The sequence below is a fragment of the Theobroma umbraticum genome, unplaced genomic scaffold (genome assembly GCF_002168275.2).
Source record: "Theobroma umbraticum cultivar Fairchild unplaced genomic scaffold, ASM216827v3 scaffold_56.0, whole genome shotgun sequence".
Taxonomy (NCBI): domain Eukaryota; kingdom Viridiplantae; phylum Streptophyta; class Magnoliopsida; order Malvales; family Malvaceae; genus Theobroma; species Theobroma umbraticum.
In genome coordinates this window covers 7,150,161-7,165,580 of record NW_018397256.1, presented here as the reverse complement: position 1 = coordinate 7,165,580, position 15,420 = coordinate 7,150,161, and the positions used below count along the sequence as shown (strand labels likewise).

At 30.8% G+C, this 15,420-nt stretch overlaps 3 protein-coding genes and 1 pseudogene across 3 annotated transcripts in view; all 4 read right to left on the bottom strand.

Annotated features, from left to right (window-relative positions):
* LOC110410344 (cuscuta receptor 1-like) overlaps nt 1-2,616 on the bottom strand; it is a 12,811-nt gene extending 10,195 nt beyond the window's left edge. Inside the window, 1 exon segment of the mRNA XM_089782567.1 lies at nt 2,076-2,616. Coding sequence (XP_089638693.1) covers nt 2,076-2,616 — 541 coding nt within the window.
* Nucleotides 2,617-6,969: 4,353 nt separating this feature from the next.
* Nucleotides 6,970-10,388, bottom strand: LOC110411354 (calcium uptake protein, mitochondrial-like). Its single transcript, XM_089782735.1, has 7 exons — nt 9,948-10,388; nt 9,769-9,836; nt 9,033-9,256; nt 8,679-8,867; nt 7,899-8,166; nt 7,323-7,619; nt 6,970-7,182 (listed from the first exon to the last, which is right to left on the bottom strand). Exons 1-7 carry the CDS (start codon nt 10,339-10,341, stop codon nt 6,970-6,972), a joined length of 1,653 nt encoding a protein of 550 aa, XP_089638861.1. The 5' UTR covers nt 10,342-10,388.
* A 712-nt stretch (nt 10,389-11,100) lies between these two features.
* On the bottom strand, nt 11,101-12,469 carry LOC110410820 (oxoglutarate-dependent flavonoid 7-O-demethylase 1-like). Its single transcript, XM_021420701.2, has 3 exons — nt 12,349-12,469; nt 11,768-12,092; nt 11,101-11,670 (listed from the first exon to the last, which is right to left on the bottom strand). Exons 2-3 carry the CDS (start codon nt 12,047-12,049, stop codon nt 11,404-11,406), a joined length of 549 nt encoding a protein of 182 aa, XP_021276376.2. The 5' UTR covers nt 12,050-12,092; nt 12,349-12,469; the 3' UTR covers nt 11,101-11,403.
* On the bottom strand, nt 12,322-13,483 carry LOC149527526 (oxoglutarate-dependent flavonoid 7-O-demethylase 1 pseudogene; annotated as a pseudogene).
* Nucleotides 13,484-15,420: the final 1,937 nt, after the last annotated feature.

The following is a 15,420-nucleotide window of genomic DNA, read 5'->3' as shown; positions in this document are numbered from 1 at the left end:
TATTAGCAAGAAACTAATAATAAAAATAGAATTCAATATTACCAAAATTGGTAATCTTATTGCATTAAAATAAAGATGCAACTTTTTTTATTTTAATTATATAAAAAATTTGATGATAAAAGTTGGTAAATTACACTAGAATTAAGAGATTCAGATCTATATTTATTAATTACGATTACCTTCACATAACAACCGTTAGTTCTTTTAACTATTTAATAAATTTTGTTATCAGTTTTCCTTAAATGAATAAAATGTAAAAGGTTACCTTTTAATTTGAACAAAATAATAAGTTGACTTCTGAAATGAATCTAAAATTAGCATTTAACCATTTTTATTACAATATGCATGATAAGTACTTTTTAATATTTATTTTGTGTTTACTTAAGTACTAAAATAAAATTATCTAATAATATATAATTAGATAATTTTATGAGAGCTATGGTTTGATAATAGTTTAAGTTGAAATTTTTTTGTCAATTAAATAATTATCTAATTTCTCATTTCCTTTTAAGAAAATAAATTAATTTGGTATGGTAGTCAAATAGAAACAAAGGGTTATCTGTTCTAGGCCTAAGTAACGGTAGGTGGTAACCAACCAATTGATCAACGATGAAGGTTTTTGGTCATAAATAGCTTGAGTGATCGGTGTCAGTTAACTTCTCGAATTAGATAGTTGATTTAGAGTCTGTTTGGCCTAGCTTATTTTTGACTTAAAAGCTCTTATTATTAAGCTCTTATGAAAAATAATAGCTTTTAAAATTAAGTTAAAACTGTTTGGTAAACTATTTAATAAAATAAATTATATAAGTTCTAATTTCGATTAAAATTATCATAAAAGATATTTATGTCATCTTCAATCACCTAATAAGTCAGAATGTAATGCTTCAAGTTTATATTTAATTTTAAATGTTACAATTAAAGAAATCAATAAAGAAATGAAACAATTCTCAAACTTGTATAGTAGCAATAGTATTAGATTTTTGTTGATCTAGCAAACAATTGGATCATGATACTTCAATTTTCAAAAAAAAAATAAAAAAGAGGAAACCATGTATTTAACATTAAAATTCTTTTTGGTGAAAAAGAGAGAAAACCTTTAAATAGTATCTTAATGCAATTTTGAATTTTAGATTTTTTTTCTTAATTTTTGTAAAAACAAAAAAATCTAAAGTTTGATATTCTGTTGTTGGGTTTTCTGTTTTTTTCTAAATGCATTTTTAAATTTTAGATTTTTTTTCTCTTAATCTTTGTAAGAACAAAAAAATTCTAGAATTTGATATTCTGTTGTTGAGTCTTCTGTTTTTTTAATAGTTTTTGTAAAGAGAGATAAATGAGAGGGAAATCACGATTTATGTTGAAGAATGATAAATTGTAGAAGGAAGAAGGAGAGAGAGATTGATTGAGAGAGGTATTTTTTGAAAAATTAATATATTTTTTTTTTAAAAAAAGAGAAAGCTCTTGCTTGGAGCTTTTCTTTAAACTCTTTTTTTTAAAAAAATTTTTGTTCTTTAAAAAAAAAGTTATTTTTTTTTTCAAAAAGCTTCTCCAAAAATCATTTTGGACCTTATTTTTGCTTTTAAGAAATAAATAAATTGAAAAAAAAAAAAACTAAGCCAAACAAGCACTTGCTCAATAGATTCACTTGGTTGTTGATGGGGAAATCTTTCCCTCAAAATTGATTAAAAACAAAAAATTATTTTTTTATATTATGCAGATAAAATGAAAGAAAAATAACAAATTTAACTTTCATTAACCCCTTATTTTCCAATTACAAGTTTGAAACCCTAAATCATAGCCTTCCCATCTCTTTGAAACCCTAAGCTCCCTTGTTTCCTTTCTCTACTATTATCGTCGATCACCATTTCCCTTTTGAGACCCAACTGATCAACCTGTCGTAATGGGCCAAATATGGTTGGTTATGGTTTTCTCAATTTCTCCCAACATGATTGATCAATGCTGGTCAGTGAGCTTACGCCGTCGGTTGCTCTCTAATCCATAACCGAAGTCGACCGAAACCGACCGTTGCTCCCCTTAATCTGTTCTGAGGCATTTTGGATGGACAAACGCATGCATACCTTCCTGTACTAAGACATTCTGGACTTCCTTAAAGTATATTCTACTCATGAGTTTCCCCAGAACACTCTTTTCCAGCCAACTCAGTTCTTCCCCTGATATCTTACCATTAAACACATACTGTGGTTCCTCATGTCCAGTTACGATTTTCTCGTTTGCATATTCGCGTGATTTGCCCACGCATTTCATATTTTCATATTCCTTTTGCAGTGCCCGAGAGCACTGCTTTGCGCCACCCTCATTTACTACATTATGTTGATGATCAGTCGTCCTTTCCAACACCTCGTTGTAAGTCCTGTGATCCCGACTGCTTGCGGGTACTCTCCCAATTTCTAACCCTCCTTTAGTTGCACACTCACGATTTGTGAACCTATCAGTCCAGTCAACGCTTACCTTCTTCAACCCTATTTTCCTCCCATCAATAATACTGTCATTTCCTTGCATGATAGCTTTATTTATTTCTGCTTCCTCCTTAAATCTGATAGAAGCAAAGGTCGTCCCTAAACCTCCTTCTCCCACACTGGTTTCGGTATATACATCCATCACACAACCATGCAAGTTAAAAGACCTCTCTTATTGCATTCCAAGGGACCCTAACACTCAAATTATCCACAAAAACTGTAAATAGTTTATCTTTCCAACTCCAATTTTTCCTAGGATCCATCCCTCTCTTTCTCTTTCTTTACTTTAATCCTTGATCAAGATGCATACAATAACCAAGTGTCAACTAAATACCCAAAAAAATGAGAGTACTAATTTCGCTACAATTTTTTTTACTACAATATTACAATTCCTTTTAATAGAATATTACAATTTATCCAACCACAACAAAAAATTATCTGAGAGTCAATCATTGGGGATATTTTGAACACATAACAATGGTAAGACCACTCCATCTAACTAATTGATTTTAAGTTAAATATATATTTTAAAAATTAAACATGGTCTCAGAGCAAGAGTAACCCTAATTCATTAGCCCCTATATGCCAAGTTCATATTAGCCAAAGTAGACCCTTCTTCCCTACACATGAAGTCATGCCATATGTTAGATCCATTGCTCTACCCATAAAGGAGACTATTAAAGTAGTGATTGATTTTATGTTATTTGGTTATCCTAAAAATTGAACATAGTATTAAAAAAGAATTGTCTCAGTTATTGTTCCTTTGGTAATAGGTTTGTTATTCCTACATGTGACAAGTTCATTGTTCTTCCATATAAAAAAGAATATTAAAAGGGTGATAAAAAATGCATACTTTTCAAAAAAAAAATTGATGATAACATAATTTCACATCAATTAAGTTTAGGATATTGTGGACACAAAAATATAATAAAGACCACTCAATCTAAAACGAATTGATTTTAAATTGGAAGGATCATCATATAAATTCGATAAGTACCGTGTGGTAATGACAATGCCAACAAATGCTAACTCTTATTCATTTTTTTTTTGTCATCAAAGCTTTTGTTTTGTTTTCAACCATCTGAATTTGTTAATTTGTATTGTATAATTTATCTAATATTGGGACCGCAATTCGTTGCAGTTTATTTTGACTTTTTATAGTCCTTTGAGCAATTGAGACATAAATGCTAATCACAACTGCAAATAAAATTGACAAACACAATCTAATATTATAATTTATCTTAAATTAAAATTTAATTAATATCAAACCAACTTAAAAAAAATTACCAATGATGAATGACTTAAATAAGCATAATAAAGAGCTAAATAAAATTATAAAAAAATTAAATAAACACATCAAATAAACAAAAATATCTGAAGCGTAAAATTATATTCAAAAAAGAAAAAAAAAACCATGATAAGAGCCCAAACAAAAACTCAACCTAAAATTCATCCAAAATCCTTAAATGCGTCCAAAAAATTCAACTTTCAATCTTTTCTACGAAATGTGTAGACTATCCTTAAAATTAAGAAAATTCCCTTGGTATCCTTTGTGGACATGTATCACCAGATAAATTTCGTTTTAGGACAGGAAGACGACCACGATGACAAATTATTTTATCACTTCTTTTATTTTATGAATTGCAATAGTAACTCTTGAAAGTTGAAATCAAAGCCTACTCAATTAACAATGTCATCTATTATTTTAATTCTTTATTGTTACTTTTAACCATTGTTAATTGTTGATCAAGAATAATGTGATGTTATAGTGTGCCCAATAATTCGAAGAGATTTTTTTAGGAGAAATTGAAAGAGTATATCTATCAACATTATTATGTGTGTTTCCCCCTACTCCATGATTCTTGTCAAATTACATAATAGTTTTCCACAACTAAAGTGAGAATTATGTCCCATTAATGTAGCTTTCAACCAAGTTACAAGGAAGTGGTAATAATAATTAACATTATCATGTCCAGAGTTTGGTCCAACACCAACATCTTCTTTGCCTGAATTGATAATGCATGGGACCTAATTTTGTTACCATTGTATTCCTCTAGCTTCGCACGATTAGAGAAGACTTTGACTTGACAGATCCATCAATCTTTTTACTTCTATTATTATTATTGACTTTTGTAAATGTAAAAGTATTTTTTTACAGGATAATTAATTAAGTATTTTAGCAAAATTTATTTAGAGGTTACGTAATAAAATATATTAAGATATAATCATGGGCAGTTTGTTACTAGCTAGAAGATGTTATCGAATAGTATTAATTACATAATTTTATGAGGGGTTAGAGCTTGATAATAGTTTATGTTGGTAATTTGCACTCTTTTTTTTTTTCGGCCAAGGAAACAAGAAAGATTTTATTGCTTCTTCTTTGTTTATAAATATAAATGATTTGGTGTTGTAATCATATAAAAACAAAGAGTTAGCTTAGGGTGGCTGCCGTATTTCTTGGTTCGGATGTGATGAATGATTCATCAAGAGACCTTTGACTTGGCGTCAACTGATAAATAAATCATTTCCAAGTGAGGGAAATTCTCATTGTGTTGTCGCCGGTACGCACTTGCCTATTAATGGAAAAGGTCTTGAATTTTTTTCTTTAGTATATTTAGTATATTGCAATGTTAATTGGTGATATAAATAAGGTACACAATTAATTCACTATATTTATATATAGTTAAGTATTACCTTACTCATTTAGGCTTGTGAGCTTGCCTTGACTTAATTTGGATCACAGCATGATTTTTAGACCAGGATTATTATTGTAATAAATAATTATTTTAATTCTAATTCTAATATATTAAAATTATTAACATAATTTTTTAAAATTTTAATAATAAATGCAATTTAGATGAAGTGATAGATTTTAGAAAGGACGATCAAGCTTAAACCGAATCATGAATACCTCTAGTCCTTAGTGCTTAAATCTTTACATTATCTTCCGCCCCCGAATTTAGTCATCTTAGCAATAATCTTAACCACAAAGACATAGCAATATTTTAAGTCTCATTATTAATCATTACTAGAGTGGTCCCCAGTCCGTCTAGGATTTTTTTTTCAAATATTTATGATAAAAATAATTTTAAATTAAAAATATTATAAATAATAGTAAAAATAGTAAAAAGGAGTAATTTTAAATTTAAAAAAACTATAAATAATAGTAATAATAATAAGTTAAAGATAATTATTTTAAAGTGATAACATTTTTTATATTTTTCCTCATAGCTTGTTAGAGCAAAAAAAAATTTTTAAGTAATTTTTAATTTTTGAAAAGATTTAATTTTTTATATCTTTATATCTGTCATCGTTAATATAATAATATTTTTTATTATGATAATTCACAATAACGAAATAAAATCAGATAGACTGAAATTACTCTTATATATCAATTACACTCATTGAAATTTTTTAATTTTAATGATTTAATTTTTTAAATTATTCTCAATTTTAATTACTAGTTTTTTTATCTTATAACTGTATAATTAATTAGAATTAATGCACTCAAAAATAATTTTAGGATCCCAATATTGTTGGTAAGAGCTTGTTAAATTTATTATTTTAGTTTTATTCTTACCTTTGAAAGTAATTTCATAAATTTAATTCATGTCAAATTTTATATAAATAAAACAAAAAATAAAAGATAAAACAAAGAACTAGAAAATATTTCAATTATTATTAGGTTTAATCCAAATCTGCAAGGTCGACAGCTTATCAGAGTTGGACTTGGGTGGACTCGACCCGCATTACTTTTTCCCTTTTTCTATTTCTTATTTACCAAAATTACGTTGTTTTTGAAAGTAAACTTCAAAAGTCTTCTCAATCTTTGACTACTAACACCATTAGCCGATCGTTAAAAAAAAATTATACCAAATACTATATAAATATTTTATAACTATTGATTAACAGTATTAATAATTAAGGAACTAAACCCATTATTTTAAAACAAAAAGCACTCAAGTATCTTTTTGAAATATTTTGAATAAATTTTTATATTTTACCTATAATTTTGGTCTTCTTGTAAAAACTTTAGTCTAATCCTAACTATAAAACCCTTTTTCTTTCTTCATTTTTGCTTTCCTCTTCTTCTCCCACTAACTCAAGCAGCCAACCCCTTTCTCTCATCCCTCTCTCCCTTCCTCGATGCCGCCGTCGTCGACCTTGAGTTTTCTGGCAACCGCTCCTTCTTTCCTAAAATCTTAAGTTATCCACGTAGATGCACTTAATTTATGAAGGCAGAATAAGACCAAATGGAATATTTTTTTATTTATGTGATATATATGCATGAGGCAATGGATGATTAGACAATGCATTAATTAATTGTGACCAATTTCCCTTCACTAGATAACAAGTGATTTTGATTTTCACAAGGAAGAAGTATGTACATCGTAGAAAACAGGCCTGCGTCTGATTAAGTAATTAACCCCACACCTTCTAATTGAGTGTTGAGCACTTCCTTTTTCCATAGGTCAATTCTAAGATGATCATCAAATTAAAGAAGCAGCTTTGAAGTGGAGCAATTTGTTGCACAGCTTAGCCAGCAAGATATCAATCCCTTGGTGTCTGCTCGAGGCTGTGAGTTGTTCCTTTCCCGTAGCTGTACAACTCTCACAAACTCATCTGAGCTCAAATTCCCATCACGATTTGTATCAAACACGTGGAAGATTATGTCAACCACACTATCCGTAATTGCTATTCCACAAACCTTCAACATTCATATAACACAGAACACTTAGTCTTTACGAAAGAGATAAAAATTATAATAATAATTAGGAAGTTAAAGAAGGTACTAGCTTGCTAGACACATGCATGCATAAAGACGGCAAGACAGTTGAGAGCACGTACTTGAGATGCAGCTCGTTGGAAATCCTTTTTCGTTAACACCCCATTCACTTTTCCATAACTGAAAATGGCTAGAGAAAATGATTGCAATCTTTTCCGTAGCTCTGCAAAATTTTTGAATTCTTCAAATGTAATCCGCCTGTCTCTAAGATTTGATTCGTTGTCAAGTTTATCAACGCGATCAAGCAGCTCGTTTATGTGGCTAATATCAGCAGAGGCAACCATTGACAACGCAAAATCTTTAGCTGAAATTGTACCATGTATTTTGTAGTCGTAATGGGCAAACTCCAGCTTCAAGATCTACAAAATTCAGAGATATAATTTAGTTTCCGCCAAGTATAAGTCAAAAACTGAAGAGAAAAAATTAAATTAAGTTATTGATTATATTTGCAACTTTTCCCTATTAAGGTATAAAACAAAGGCAAAACTGCCTTTTAAAAAAAAAGAAAGAAAAAAACAAGGTAAAACTACAGAAATATAATTCTGAGAGGATATTTGATCAAATGTTGATTACCGATTAAATCAATGAAAATAGGATTTAACTTTTGAGAAAGATCAAAGCAACAAAGAATCACATACTTCATCATGTAAATCCCGTAAAAATTGGACAAATGTGTCATGTTTTAGACATGTCTTGCCATCTCTTCCAAAAAAGTACTCCACCAAGCCCCCATTCTCTACAGGCTGTGTGACTTTGAGGCCAAGTCTTCGTCCATCCCTGTGGCAAGCCCCTTGTCTATTTTGTTCTCGCATCAAAGCCATCACTTTCTTGAATTCTTCCCTATCTATTTCTCTGTTAGTAATGGAAATATTGTGATTTTTTTGTTGAAGTGAACATATAATCAGTTAAGTAAAACCAATAGGGATAAAAGAAATAAGCAGCAAAAATTCATTAGAACAAGAAGCCGAAAAACCAATATGACAGAAATATGGCTATGTTCGTTAATCTTTTCTTTGGAACCCTAAAACCACTTAATTATTTTGTTGTTTAATTGATGGCAATGACGTATTGAGTAATTCTATCTACTTCCATCCTATTTGTGAAAAAATTATATACCTATTAGTAACATGTAGCAGTCTAGCAGAATTATTGAAGGATGATGAAACCTAGAAAGCCATCATGGAAGAAGGCCTTGCTTTTAGCCATTGAAGGATACCCTGACTATAAGAGTTAATGGCAAAAATTATACCACACAAAAGTTTCATAATGTAACTCTTTTTAGTGATAATGAGTTCAAATGAAAAAATCATAAGTTAAATCCTACTATAGCAATTTAGTAAAGAATATAAGAAATAAAACTTTTCAAGAACTTTCTGAATAATATTTTATAAATATAATGATAGGGAAGAAAATCAACAAAATGATTAAGTAAGAAAGGCAAAAGCATTGTTGAATGATTAGAGTATTTGCATCCACAGAGGACAATATTGAACTTTTCGTTTTTTTGGTATTTGGTTACCCACCCATCATTTTTATGGTCGAACATCTTGAAAGCCACTGAGAAGCTTGATTCAGGAATGCTAAGAAGTGTGACAAAAACGATGTACCTGCAAGCGTTGACAACGAAAAGATTACTTGAGGATCTTAATTTTTAACATTCAAGAGCTTCATTGTATAGTGGTTTAGAGTTATTCAAAACAGGTTCATGTAATTGAGGAAATTTCATATATAGGCAAATTAGGGTCAAGCTTGAAGAGACAATCGAAACTTACTCGGGAAAAGATATGAGTCCATCATTGTTGGTATCAAAAAGCATGAAAAATTGTGAAGGGGGACAACGTAACTCGCCAGGGACGCGTTCCCCTCTTAGAAAACCCTCTCGAACACGATTTGATTCCGATGGAGGAAATACAGGAACTAGTGCCCGCATCAAGTCTGCTGGTGTCATAAGAACGTCTCCTGCAGGGGTTCTATGTGATGCAAAGTAATTGAAAACCTGATTGATAGACATAGTCCGTAGCTTAAGGATTTTTCCAAAAATAAAACAAAATGAAAATGGAATGAAATGAAATGGTGAAAGCTACACAATGTTATACCCAATACCAGGATGGAGAAGGAGCTAGAACTTAAGCTAATGTTCATCGATTAATTCAAGGGATGGTAAAGTTAATGTCTAGCTTTTTATTCTTTTTTTTTATCAAGAATTAGAACTCAATTATGTTAAGAATCCCTTATGGTCAAAGTGCCATAACTTTGTTATGAGTATAAAAAGGGGCTTGTCCCTCTCGAACTTCAGGATGGACATGAAAGTTCACATCCATTAGATAACACTATATAATAAATTCAAAGCTAATTATAATTATCCTATGCAATTATCTCTAATTACTTGCCCACCTAAACATCTATTCAGACTTACCCTGCATATTATACGCTGAAATACAATGTCTTTTGCTCTAAAATGTAGTGCTGTTATGACAATTTGGTCAGGGATTACTGCATAGTTCCTACCTTTTCAGGAGGACTTTGCAGTCGTATGCGTTTCTCATAGTTGAAGAAAACTCTTCTCCTGTATGCTTCTGAAACATTAGAGGAAAAAAATATAATCGCATTCCAGCGTTTAATGAAGAAAATGTAAAAATGTATAGCAAATGATTGAAACTTGCTGCTTCATCAATTCCCATGATTACCTCCGACGAGAAACTTGGATTTCTTCTGGGGAATCGCATGTTCAAACCGATCATCACCATTCATTGCCCATGTCGCCTCCTTCGGAGCATCCGCAAAAGAGACCAAAGAATTCCTATCAAAAGAAGAATGGGACAAGTAGCTAAAGCCCAAACTAGACCCAATAATCAAAACCCCAGAAGAGACTGATCTCAGTAACAAGAGCAGCAGTTGCTCTCCACTCTTGTTGTCACCAGAGCCAGACCCACCGAAGGACGGTTTCACCAAGCTCGATGAAGACAAACCAGAGCCTTGTGATTGGTTAAACACCGGACGAACAATAGTATTCGACCGTTGATTTGAAAGCACTGGCTTGATTAGTAGTAAGGATTTCCTTAGAGATGGCAAGGAGAACATAATATGGTTTGTCTTATTGTACGCTTTGGTGCTCAATTTGATTTCGTTTTAGCTGATAAGGAAACCTTGAAAACGTTTGCTGGGTTGGGAAAAGGATGGAATTTATAGAAAATTCGGATGATGGTTCGTTAAGCACGGTTGATTTTGAACGAGAAAAATGGCGGTCTTTTAGAGCTTGATTTAGAATACTTTATAACGGCCTTTTCAAAAGCTGGTTGATGCCTTGATGGTTTTCAGTCACTTAAACAGCCCTTCGTCCTTTTTTATTAGCTCCGATTTTCTTTCTTACCAAACAACATCTTAGTGTTACGTGGGAGCGAAATTCATTCATCCTCATTTAGCTTTTGAATTTAAAACGACAAAAAAAAATGCAGAAGGAAATTTAATTTTCTTGGGCGCCACAACAAGCTTATTAATTTTGTCTCCGATTAATTATTAGTTTTTTAACTTTGGTGGTAGATCCGAGCATTTCCATTTTTTTATAAAATGGAAAAAAATAAAAAAAAACTAATTTCCATTTTTTAACTTTGATTAAAAAATGAAAAATAAATTAATTTGAAATGGTAGTCAAATATAATATAATATATATATGAGAAATATACTTAACCAAACATGATTTCATTGTGTTACTTTTTTTTTATAAAAAATTGCTTTGTTTTGATAATAAAAATTTGAAGCTTCTCATCCCCTCCATCGACGTCTCCAAAATTACTTTGTTTTGGTATGAGAAAGCTACCAAAAAAATTATTAGCAAGGAACTAATAATAAAAATAGAATTCAATATTACCAAAATTGGTAACTAGATATATTTTATCATCCTTTGGAAAAGTTATAAAATTGGTAACTAGAGTAACATATGTTTTATTTTCGGTCCAGCCCAGTTGGTCAAGCCTAGCCTCTATAAATATGTGGTTGAACCCCCGCCTTGGCCCGCCATTGGAACCCAACTGATCAGCCTATAAATAATTATTCTAGAGTGAACACTGATGTCTGGGACATTTATTCTATCATATGGTAGTTCTCTGGTGTTTAATTGATGTACATGGGACTCAGATTCAATTATTAGTTTTTATTTATTTCCTCATATTGAACCCTCAAGACATCCACATAAGCTTTTCCACGTAGCTCGCGGGACAAATAACCCTTGAAGTAGTCAGCAACCCCGATTCTCCTGAACACTGCTGGAGTTTGTGGAGTAACGAGGCTTGGTGCTGGTCCCATATCTCCATCCAATTTCGGGCTGTAAAATGTAGCAATTGAAAGCCTTTCTTTGACTGAATTAACGGTCGCACGGTGCTCAATGCTACGGTAAATCCCATTGGAAACAATCTGCAAAACGACATTACTCTTCATTTGAGGAGCAAATCTATTTTCATTTACCGAAACTCTCCAATTAGAGTTGAAGAAAATGATAGACATCAATTACCTCCATTATGTCTCCGATATTGATCACAAAAGCATTTGGAAGGGGTTGAACAGGAATCCATGTCCCATTTTTCCTTATCTGGAGGCCCTCCCTCTCATTGATTTGGAGTAGAATGGTGAGGCCAACAGCATCAGAGTGAGAGTTGAGGCCAATTGCAAGCTCCGGCTCTGGACATGGCGGATAATAGTTCATCCTCATCGCTTGATGCCCTTCTTCAAACAGAATTTTCATGTCATTAGGATCCATCCCTAGAGCTTTTGCCATGAGGCCAAGTACTGTCATGGCAAGGTTTCTCAGTTCTGCTGAATATGCTTCCAAGTTTTCCCTACAATCGATTATTTTGTCATGGTTAAATGAGAATTCAGGCTCTTATTTTGTAGTCTTAGCTATGGGATTAAAAGAAATATACAGAAGTTATTTCTTACATTGTTTTTGCCCTTTTTATTTTGGGAAGGGGACTTATTGTTTTTTAGCATGTAGCAACAATATATCAAGACTAAAATCTGAGCAATAGTTATTAATTTCCAGAGAAGTATCTTTTTACATCACTTCAATTATTGAAAGAGATTAAGAGAAAGAACCTTAGCGAAAGTGGGAGCTTTGGGAAGATGAGGTTTCCTCAAATAAGTTGGGAGGGTGACCATGTAGAACATGTCTCCCCAGTTAAGCTTCTGCTCTTCACAAACAACAAACCGCCTGCCCAAACCCTCGATGTCATCTGGTTTTTGCCAAAACTTCTTCTTCTCTTCCATTGGGAGATTGAAGAACTCTTGGATCTCTAACTTCACGTTTTCCACCAATAAAGTGCTCACTTCGTGGTTGATTAACTGCAACAGCTCCATATTTCAAAACCCAAAATTTCACGCAGTCCTGCCAAATCTCTGTCTAAATTTTTCTTACTAGTTGATGACTTAAACCTTCGTTAACTATTTAAGCACTGCATCTTTTATCCCAAAGCTTGATATATATCCATATATGTTAATAGTGGCATTTTTCTTTTGAAAAGTGTTAATAGTGACATTTACTAAGCCTAAACGGAAATTTCAAGCTGCAGATAATAGGAGAAAACAACTAAAGTACCTGAAGAAACCCCACTCTTTACATGCCCGTTGCAACTGTTCCAGCTCGAGATCCTTAAATTCTTCAGAAACAACTTTTGCATATCTATAACAGGGACTTGTGGCAACGAATTGGTGTCAGATAAGATGGGAGGCTCTTCATCAGTGCGAACGTATCGAGGTGGAACTTTTACTAATGGCCCCTTTGCTAGCTCCTGAACACAAGGCACCAAGAGAGAGCTCCCTAGCTTTGCCACCCCTGAGTCCATAGCTTTGCAAATGTACAAACTCCTCTCCCTGGAATATATCTGGGTTCTCAAAAAAGTCCAAAGAAATAAAATGAGAACGGGTGCCTATGCCTGAGTGCCTCAGCCCCGAGCTTACTTAAAGACTGCAGGATAGCCTTTTTATTTTTTTTTCTTGTTAATTTCTCTATGTTCAGAGGTCGAATTATATCATACCTATGGAATTAAGATTTCAAGTTAGTAGGGATAAAAATAATATTTTTTAATATTTACAAGGGTAAAATTTTAAAAAAAATTTAAAAAAAAGACAAAACTATAAAATTCATTAAAACTCAAAGAGAAACTGTAAAATTTGAAACCTTTGGTTGGTGGGCGGGGCCCTTAGCAGCTCTCCGCCCTCTGCTCACCGTCATCTTTATGCCGTGCTGTCCTTCACTCAATATTTACGTTCACGGTACGAGCTTTTGAATTTTTAAGCCTTTCTAAAATTCAAACACCTAATATTCACTCCAAAAAAAAAATCACCTAATATTTTACAGATTTGATTGTTTTTGTATAATTTGACCGTGTCAATATCGTAGTAAAATATACCACAGATCAAAGGTATGTAGACCAAAGATTTAGCCTGACCCTTCCTTTCGTTAGAAAAAGAAAAAGAAAAAAACTCTTACGTTAAATTCTATATTTTCCTTCCCTTCAATCGTGTATATGGGTTCAAAGCGGTTAAAGATTGTATTGCTCTATTTCAGTATTTCACCTTTTAAATGATTAAATTTTGCATCAAGTAGACATCCTGACTTTGATTTGCAAACATTGATGGTCTGTTGAAGATAGTAGAGTAGTTGTGAATAAGGGTGAGCAAATAGATGAATTAGATAGTTTTATCCATCATACTTAAAGATCAAATGAATCAAATATTTTTAAAAAATTGATCAAAATCAACCAAGTATAAATGACGATCAAATATAAAATTGGTTTGGTTGGTTTGGTTTTAGACCTAAACTTTTATCACTTTTCTTAACAAATTATAATATTAAAACTTATAAACTTTATCTATAATTATATTATATACAAATTACATATGAATTAAATATAAGTATATATAATATATTACTTTATTATATATATGAAATTAATAACACAACTTATATATTATAATATTTTAATTTTTATATCACAATTTGTATAAATAATAATTGATTATAAATAATATGTTATAAAAATTAAGACAATAACTAAAATAATTATTAAGTGTAATCACATAAATAAAGTCTACTATAAGTGACAGTAATACTTATATATAAATTAAATATATATATATATATAATATATTACTTAATTATATATATGAAATTAATCACACAATTTATATGTTATAATGTTTTATATTAAAATTTGTATAAATAATATGTCATAAAAACTATGGTGATAATTAATAAAGTTATTAAGTGTAATCATATAAACAAAATTTATTATAAGTTATAATAACACTTATGCATAAATTAAATATATATATATATAATGTTTATACAATTATATATATATTCATGACATTTTATATTATGAAACATTACTAAAGTGTAATAATTATAATATATTAATATGTAAGATATTTACTATCATATATTATAATATTAACATATAAGTTATATCATTTAAAATATATAACTTGTAATTTCATATTAATACAAATTTATAAATATATATAACCAAAATTAAATGATTATGATTATGATCTGTATATGTACATATAATAAATTAATATATTTTAAGTATATTATTAATTTTAAGTTTATTATCAATTCTTTTTAACGTATATATAAAAAATATTTTATATATTAATATATATAATATTATAAAAAATTAATTTAGTTTTTTGAGTGGATTGGTCTAAAAATTTTAAAATTGACAACCAATCAAAAAACTAATTGGACTAAATATTTTGGACCAATTGATTCAATGAGCCAATTAGATTAAATCGTTTTACCCAAATCGTATAAAACATGTCTCCCCAATTAAACTTTTGCTTGTCGGGGACAACAAATACTTGCTCGAATCCCTCAATATCCTCTGGTGTTTGCCAAAATTTCTTCTCTTCCATTGTTAGATTGAAGAACCCTTCAATCTCCAACTTCAATTTTTCCACTAATGCAGTGCTCACTCCATGATTGATTAACTGCAACAAGTTTCCATATATATGTCATTCAAACACAAATTTTCACAACGTCTAATCAAATCTCGATTTATAGTGTCTTTCATAATGAAAAAATTTTAATATATCATTGAGACTTTTTTATTAATCAATGTTATTATTATCATCATTTTGTGCGATATCGATGAAGATATCAAA